Source organism: Elephantulus edwardii, unplaced genomic scaffold, assembly GCF_000299155.1.
Source record: "Elephantulus edwardii isolate Elephantulus edwardi_28Jun2011 unplaced genomic scaffold, EleEdw1.0 scaffold00022, whole genome shotgun sequence".
NCBI classification, from domain to species: Eukaryota; Metazoa; Chordata; class Mammalia; order Macroscelidea; family Macroscelididae; genus Elephantulus; species Elephantulus edwardii.
In genome coordinates this window covers 3,269,532-3,278,683 of record NW_006399772.1, presented here as the reverse complement: position 1 = coordinate 3,278,683, position 9,152 = coordinate 3,269,532, and the positions used below count along the sequence as shown (strand labels likewise).

Here is a 9,152-nt window from a genome sequence, read left to right as displayed (position 1 = left end):
CAGTCACAAAAGGACAAATACTGCATGGTGCCACTGTTTTTAGAATGGAACTGACATCAGGGTTGGGGTAAGACTGAGAAAAACTGGATAAATTATGTATACTGCATTGAAACAGATGAGGGAGAGAGAACAATTTAAAAGTGATACATGATTGGGTGGGTGGCAGTCTTGAGGTGAGCAAGCCTTGTGGTAGCAAGACTTGAGGGAGACTGAAGCCAGAACCTGGTGAAAGTGAGCCCCTAGAGATTGTGGTGGAAAGACTGTGGCACTGCTTTGGAGAAACTGTGGGAAGGTATAAGCAGAGGAGCCCTGAGATAAAGGCTACAGTTAAAGATTTTTGTTATTCTTGGAAGATGCATGAAGGAGAAACTGACTTACAAGTACTTTGAGGCAAACCTTGCTGTATGATTTAGATTTGACCGCTGAACTGAAACAAGAATCTGGATTAATTGAAGAATTGTCTCGTGGAACTTCAACCAAAACCTGGACTTGTATTGGGTGACATTCTTTGCCCCCCTCACTCTCCAATTTTCTTCTGTATTAAACCCAATTCTTAGTATCACAACTGTGAGTCAACAATGAGTAAATGAACATTTTGCTGTTGGTGTGTCTCTAGAGGCACCACAGGGCTGAGCTACAGGCTCTTGTTCTGCTTTCTGCTCTGGGGCGGTGAAGGGCTCTGCTGTCCTCAATCCCTCTGGCCATTTCAGAGAGACACTCAAGGTGCTGTGCCTCTATGACCCATTTTCAGCTCTTTAGACACCAAGTGAAGGTCCAATTAATACTACTTATGTTATTGCTATTATTATTATTGTTATTATTATTATTATTATCCAGGTCCAGTTTATAAATATCAAAGCTATGGTAAATAACATAAAACATTTGTATTAGAACAAGTTGTGTGAGATATATTTATTACTTTTATGCCATCTTAAACATTTTCAGTGAATGATATTATAATTAGCTATTTGAAAGGCTTGTTACTAATTCAAAGAGTACTTGTTACACCATAATATTAAGATTCATTGAGTTTCTAATCATCTCCCATACAGGAGCTTTACAATGATTTCTAATTGATTCTATAACCTTGTACTGAAATCAAATCTCCACACTCTTTCTGTTTTCTCTATAAACCTAGTTATTTTACTCTGATATTTACTTTTCCTTCAGTGATTTCCTTTGAAACTTTAGAAAGAGATGACTTATTTAAGAAGTTAATTAACTAATGCAAAATTTACTTCTATTATCTTCATATTTAATTAAGCCTTTCTTATTTATTTCATCTCCTTAGCAAGGACTACAAGTATTTCTGAATGTCAGCCTCTTATCTATTTCCCTCAGCTCTTAAATATAATAAAGTGCCTGAATTCTTTATTCAGTATTTCAGATCTCTTTTCTTTCATGTCACAAAAGATAAATTCACACGGCTGCACTGACAACATCACAGCTTTGAAAACGCGTCCACCCGTTACCTTATAAATAGTTCAGTCACTTAGTTTAATCCATCTTCCTCTGCCCATCACTTTAATGTCAAACTTACAAGTTTAAAATGCACTTTTCTCAACTTTGAGTTTTAAAGCAAAAATACAAAAAGTCTGTTCACTTAACTAACACTCACTGACAGAGGTATCATTTTGACTGATGTGATGCCCACCAGCAAGCTTTCCCATTTCGGAAGAGCTGCTCGTGGTGACCTGCCATTTGTGTTTGGAAGAACTTTCAGTGTTAACCGTGGCAAGAGTCACCCCCTCCCTAAATCATGGAATGTGAAAGAGGTTGGGTGGTGAAACACCCATCTTTCAGTTCCGTGTGCTTACAATATTTCTGTAAAATAATCTTTATGTACCTTTTACATAGTTCTGATGGTCCAACCTTAGGAGAATTCATAGGCTTTTTTTCTTAGTCATTTCTTTTAACCTAACCAAGTTTTCCATTATTTAATATCAGGTTTCTAGAGTACAAAGCTTTGAGCTTATTGAAGCTTAGAATGAAAACAAAAGGAACACAGACAATTCATACAAAGACTTTAGAGAGAATGGAAAATCTCTAGAGTTCATTATCTCTACCCGAAAAGAATGGATTTTGATACTGACGTGAGATCTAGGACTTGAGACGTCCTTGATCTGTCCTATAGGAAATATGATTTTCAAGAAGGTGAGGGAAGGATGAGAAGTTGGCTTGTGACTGTCTTCATTTCACCCATTCCTTTCTTTTGAACAAGCATGTACTCACAGCCCGTAACTGGAGAGTTCCCTAGGATGGATGAAGAAATTTACCCAACACTCATTCAATAACATAATTTTCTAAGAATTACAAAACAACTTCACATTTCACTGCAAAATTTCCCTCTATCTTCATTACACTGCCAACTATAAATGCCTTGAGATAATAGGATAGCTTCTATTTATAAAATACATTTATTTGTTTGTTGTTGTTTTCCATCAAGTGCATTCAATTCTGTATTCTTCTGTCTTCTGACATGGAATTCCACCCTTATCACTATTCTTCCTTAATCACCACCATGCTGGACAAGTACTCATATATCTCAAAATACTAATCTGATAAACCAATCAGGTTTCATATCCTAAAATAACAGAATATGCAATTTGAATATGATTTCACAAACAACTCAATTGCAGTTCTAAATTCGCCTTTAAAACTTCCAAATTTCAAATTAAGTATCTCTTTCCAAGGTTCACCACCGTACAAATCTGCACCATTGAGCTTTTTCTTTTAAAACACTGATACACCGCTGAACACTCAACCACTGGCATACAAATATAATGACACCGCCCTGTACTCACACGGCACGGTGCGGAGGTAGAGGTTATCACGGATGATTTGCTGAAGTTCGTGGTCCACAGACCCCTTCTGAAATCGTAGGTTGAGGTAGTGACGAAGATCCTTATCCACAATTCCACCTAAAATAATAAAATATATGTGAGAATTTTAGATTAGAGAAAAGAAGTAATAAATTATTTTACTTAATGCTGTTTTGCCAGTGTTTTGAGACCCTGGCTGGAGGCTGGTCTCTTCCCCTTCTTGAATAACTAAGTCCTCTCACCAACCATTCCCATCAAAGGTTTTCACAATCACGACCTACCATGTACCAATTCTAATTGTCCCAAGGTCAGGTACCTCAAAACCAGGAAAGGTTGTCATGTTCTATGACCCTGAAGGGTTATTGAAAAAGTCCAATTTCCAGGAAGCGTATCCAACCCAGCTAAGTCTACCCTATTTGCCACACATGCCCGGTTCCAACAGTTTCAGCTAATTGTTATCTGGTCCCTAGGTGTAACCCCACTATGTGGCTTTATCTAATGGTATTCTCTACCTCCTTGTCTCTGGAAACTATGAGTATAACAAACCCATTACTCTTTATGACTAGACTCTTCTTCTCCTATTTGTACCAGACTTAATGTCCCACATATTTGTTAGAACAACTAAATGAAAATTACGTTAAATTTTTTCCCTTTGCCATCTGTAATAATTTTGAGTCAATTTGTCATTACAACTTAATTCAACATAAACATGACTTGATAGGTTGTTGTTGTTTTTATGTGCTGTCGAGTAGCTTGCGACTCATAGCAACCCTATGTACATCAGCCCTGAACTCTGCTCTGTCCTGTGCCAATTGCACTGTCTCCGATACGGCTATTCTGATTACCCCAGTCACTGAATCAATCCACCTCATAGATGGCCTTCCCCTCCTGCGCTGTCCCTCCACCCTACCAAGCATAATGTTCCTCTCTAAGGACAGGTCCCTCCTTACAACATGTCCAAAGTATGTTAGATGAAGCCTCAGAATTCTTGCCTCCAAGGAGCCACTCGGTTTAACCCTTTCCAGGATGAATTTGTTTTCCTAGCAGTCCATGGCACTCTCAAGACTCTTCTCCAGTACCACAGCTCAAAGAAATCAATTCTCCTTCTATCCTCCCTAGTCATTGTCCAACTATCTGATGCATAACAAGTGATCGCAAAGACCATTGCCTGTATCAGATGCACCTTAGTCTCCAGAGAGACACCATTGCTCTTCAGTACTTCGGAGAGGTCCCTAACACCAGACTTTCCCATGGCAACACATCATTTAATTTCCTGGCTACTAGTGCTGAGAGTGTTGACTGTGGATCCAAGCAAACTAAAGCTGTAAACAATCTCAGTTTCTTCACCATCTATCCTGATGCTGCCAATTGGTCCAGTGGTGAGAATCTTTGTCTTCTTGACATTAAGCCTCAATCAATATTGGAGGTTGCAGTCCTTGACCCTCAGCAGAAAATGCTTCAGGTTCTCCTCAGTTTCAGCAAGCAGGGTTGTAATATCTGCATATCACAGATTGTTGATAGATCTTCCACCAATTTTGACCCCACATTTCTTGTCAGAGAGCCCAGCCTCTTGGATAATCTGTTCTGCATACAGGTTGAAAAGGTATGGAGACAGGACACATCCCTGGCGTACGCCCTTCCCAATTAGAAAGTAAATAAAGCAGGGATAGCAAAAAATGAACTTGATATTTAAAACAATTGCATTAAACTAAGATTTAGCTGAAGATCCTTTTCCCTCAATATTTGAAAGAATGTATAAGTTAAAATACTCATATAAATATAATCTAAATATAAATATATCATTTTAATTTTAGTCAAGTACTCTAAGGGAATTCATAAAAATAATTATTAAATACATAGGAAATTAAAAAAATATGATAGTCACAAGAATTTATTCAAGTCCTTTTAAATCTGAGAATTAAAAATTTAAAAATCTACGACAATGACATTTTGTGGGTGTACATATTAATGTTAGATGTCTTTAAGTAAGTCTCAACTCATAGAAACCCAGGAGAGTATGATTGCCTATATGGTTTTCAAGCCTAAAATCATTAGAGAAGTAAATTGTTTCTTCTTTCTCCAGTAGCAACATGATAATAAATGGGAAAATAAAAAACAACTCAAAGTTGTTAAGGACTTTATTTTACTTGAAGATACAATAAATGCCTATGAAAGCAGCATGTAAAAAATAAGGTTATCCTATTGCACTGGGAAAACGTGCTGCAAAAGACCGTTTCATTGTGCTAAAGAGCAAGAATGTCCCTTTGAGGACTAAGGTAAATCTGATTCAATGCAGAATGTTTTCACTCATTTCATGTGCATGTGAAAGTTAGATAATGGGTATGGAAGACAAACTAAAGAACTCACTTCTTTTTATAAATAATTACCTTCAAAATTACACCTATACAATAGAATGATAAACCTAAAAAGCTGGTACAGGACATGCATTAGGAAATGAAGGAGGAGGGAATGGGTATATAAATCTGTATAAATGGGGAGAGGATGGGAAAAGAGTGGATAGACAATGAACACTGCATTAGAACAGATTAGGGGAAGAATTATCTTAAAGAATATATCACTAGCCATCATACATATGAGAACAATTGGGAACAGGGGGCGCTGGATGGGTTAAGGGAGGGGGAGGAAAAACAGGGGAAGAAAATGTGCAACAATGAATAACAAAAAAAGAAAAGTCAATTTCTTTGCAAATTCCATTCAAGTCACAGCTTAAACAAGGTCAACCTCTTGAAATTACAGTGTTGGACAAAAATATTGAATACAGCACAGACTGAAGTGCATCCTGAATGCTTCTCAGAGGCGAGAATGTTGAAACTCGGTCTCACATTCTTTGAGCATATTATCAGAAAGGATTAGTTCCTGAAGAAGGGCATTATGATCAGTAGAGTAGAGGAAGAAGTGAAAACGAAGTTCTTCACCAAGAGGGATGGACACGGTGCACAGAAAAGGGCTCAGGCACAGCAGTGATTATGAGAATGGTGAAGGACTGGACAGTGTTGAGTACTAATATATACATGTCTGTGTGTGTGTTCATATATACATGTGTTACTACATAGAGTCATTACACACACACACGTTACTACACAGAGTCATTATCTGTGAGTCAGTACCGACCTGAGGACGCCTAGCAATAATAACAAGATACACAACAAAATATATTCCATAAAAAGGTAGTTAATATATTTGCATATTATATATTTTAACATTTTTGTTTGTTTGGTTGATTGTTTGTCCCACACACACACACATATTTATTCTTACTTTATATTAGCTTGCATACAAAATTTGCATACATTGTGTACCATTCACGTTCATTGTATCACACACATTCCTACATTCACTTTGTGTTTCAAGTGATCACTCTTATACACTGTGTTTTATAAAATTAATCACCATTGATCTATGCCTACTATTCATTTTTTTCAAGTTCCATTGGAACTCTCTCTCCTAATGCCTTCACACCCTAACCCTCACCCCACCTCCCTAACTCTGCTATGTAAGTGCTTTTCCCGCCTCATTTTCAAAGCTTTCAAAACCTGTTATTTCAAAACATAATCTGACAGTAAAACTTCAGTAAGATTCTATAAGAAATAGAATTTCTAAACAAATTGATTCCAATATTCTTAGGGCGCTCTGGTGGCCGAGTGGTAAAAAGCGGTACTGCAATTCCAGAGACATGGTTTGAATCTACCAGCTATTCCTTAGAAGGCTATGCAATCTCTTCCTGTGCAGTTCACCGCCTCTGAAAACCAGCTGGAGGGTAAGCTCTGGGTTGGCTCTGGTTCAATGGTACACAACAACAACAACCACCACAACTCCTCGGTGTATCTCATATAGTTGAGTAAATAGTCTCAATCTATTTTTTCTGCCCCATATGACAGCAGAAACTAAATGATATGAAATGAAAGCACAGTAATCATTGTTGTTATTGTTGTCATGTGCCGTCGAGTCGCTTGCGACTCATAGAGACCCTATGCACAACAGCTTTAAACTCTGCTCTGTCCTGTGCCAATCTCTTTGTCTCCAACACACTCATCCCGATTGCCCCAGTCACTGAATCAATCCACCTCATAGAGGGTCTTCCCCTCCTCTGCCGTCCCTCTACCCTCCCAAGCATGATGTCCTTCTCCAAGGACCAGTCCCTCCTTACAACATGACCAAAGTATGTCAGATGAAGTCTCAGAATCCTTGCCTCCAAGGAGTAGCCTGGTTTAACCCTCTCCAGGATGAATCTGTTTGTTTTCTTAGCAGTCCATGATACCCTCAGCACTCTTCTCCAACACCAAAGCTCAAAAGCATCAATTCTCCTTCTGTCCTCCCCGGTCATTATCCAGCTCTCTGATGCATAACAAGTGATTGCAAAGACCATGGCATGTACCAGATGCACCTTAGTTTCCAGAGAAACACCGTTGCTCTTCAGTACTTTAGAGAGGTCCTGAACAGCAGACTTTCCCATTGCAATATGTCTTTTAATTTCATTTCCTGGCTGATGGTGCCAGGAGTGTTGATTGTGGAGTCAAACAGTAATCATTAGCTTCACATATTTCATATAGAAATCTTGCCCAAATAATTTTCCAAATTAAAAAGAATTCCTCAAAGGAGAAGCAAAATAAAAAAAAATGAAGCTTAAAACTGTCATCACACACACTGTAAACTAAGAATTATTGATATCCTGTGTTTCTCTGTGTCTTAGATTTGCTGGCATCACACTGAAATAGTTAGCAATACAGTAAATCTCATATCCAGTTTCTTTCCTTGGTCTTATGGAATAAGCAGATCATGTTTATCTTATTAATGCATTACAACTACTGAACAAGCATCCTGCTTGTGATTTTTATCAGCTGGATTGTAGGCCTATGGGTCCTTCTTCAATTACAGCCACTGGCCCTTCTATTTTTCTCTCTGTCTAGTATTTGAATTGTGGTGAGTGATGAGATAATTTCTGCCAGCCTGAGAATATTCCAACAATAGAAGAGCAGATGTAGTCTGTCCACTAACATAAGCAAGAATCACTCATTCCACGTAAATAATAGTAATAAGGCCACTTTTTACAGTTTCTGAGAATATCAGTCTTTTAAGAGATATTGTCGATTAAAACCACTTATTTTACTACAAAGAAACTATTGAAAAGTTTACCCGCATGGATTTTTTTTTTAAGTCTACTGTGTCAATGATTGGTTGCATATTTTATTTTTTTTCCTTACGGAAAGAACAGTTAAAGCTTCTGAGTCTTAATATAAAATTTCATTCACTAATGGAAATAAATCACCACAAATCACAATGAAATTCTACAGATAGTCCTACTTTGTTCTGCCTGGATTTTTCTTACATCATCTTCTACAAATACCATTTTATCCTTCTCTTTTTATTTTCACAGTTTTATTTACCCAATATTGCTACCAGGCCAGATTCTGTCAGTTGCCTAGTCAATGTCCCTTCTCCAATTCTAATCTCTTAAAAGAACTTTGATTCTGTTTGGAGACCAAAAAAACGGTCATCCAAGAAAATGAATCAATGTGAACTGAGCTCTTACAAATTGTCATTCCAACACAAGACTCACCAACAGGCATACAATCCAATGTCTTATTTTTCCAGTTATCCTTTCTGCTTCTAGTGGCCAAGTTCCAGCCATTGCAACACAGAAATCTATATAAGGCTCGCTATTTATTCCCTGATGTGTACAATCATGTCTGAAGTGTGGAAGTCATGTTCTGACCACAAAGTAATACCATAAGGGGGAAAAGCAAGAGGGAAGGAAACTGGATCTGAATTTAGAAGCATGTTACTGAACAGCTACAATAATATAAGCAAGTAGCTACTGTAAGGTTATTATGTAAAGTACACACATGTTGTTGTTAAGTGCCATTGAGTTGTAGATGACTCATAGCAACTCTATGAATGAAACACCTAAGAGCTATTGTATGATTGTCATAATTTCTCTAAGTTCATAGAGTTTCTAGAAGCAAGTTATTTTGGAAGTGTATGCTACTCCTACACACATACTGAAAAGTGTGTGTGTGTGTGTGTGTGTGTGTGTGTGTGCGCGCGCGCACACACACACGGACCCCTGGTGTTGAAATAGTCTTGCAATGCAATATTAAGCACTGAGCTGCTATCCAAAAGGTGAATTGTTCAAACCACCCTAGTACTTCTCAGGAGAATACACCTAGCAATGTACTTCTAAAAAAATCAGCCTAAGAAAAGCTTTGTGGCAGTTCTACTCTGCCCTATAGAGTCACCGTGAAGCAGCAGCAATCTGATGCTTCATAGCAACAAGATTATATATATATATATATATATATATATATATAT

The 9,152-nt window shown here is 37.7% G+C and overlaps 1 protein-coding gene across 1 annotated transcript in view; it reads right to left on the bottom strand.

The window, feature by feature from the left end:
• MAGI2 (membrane associated guanylate kinase, WW and PDZ domain containing 2) overlaps positions 1 to 9,152 on the bottom strand; it is a 1,911,292-nt gene that overhangs the window by 1,337,905 nt on the left and 564,235 nt on the right. Inside the window, exon 2 of the mRNA XM_006882679.1 lies at positions 2,805 to 2,921. Within this exon, the coding sequence (XP_006882741.1) occupies positions 2,805 to 2,921 (117 nt within the window). The remainder of the gene's footprint in view (positions 1 to 2,804; positions 2,922 to 9,152) is intronic.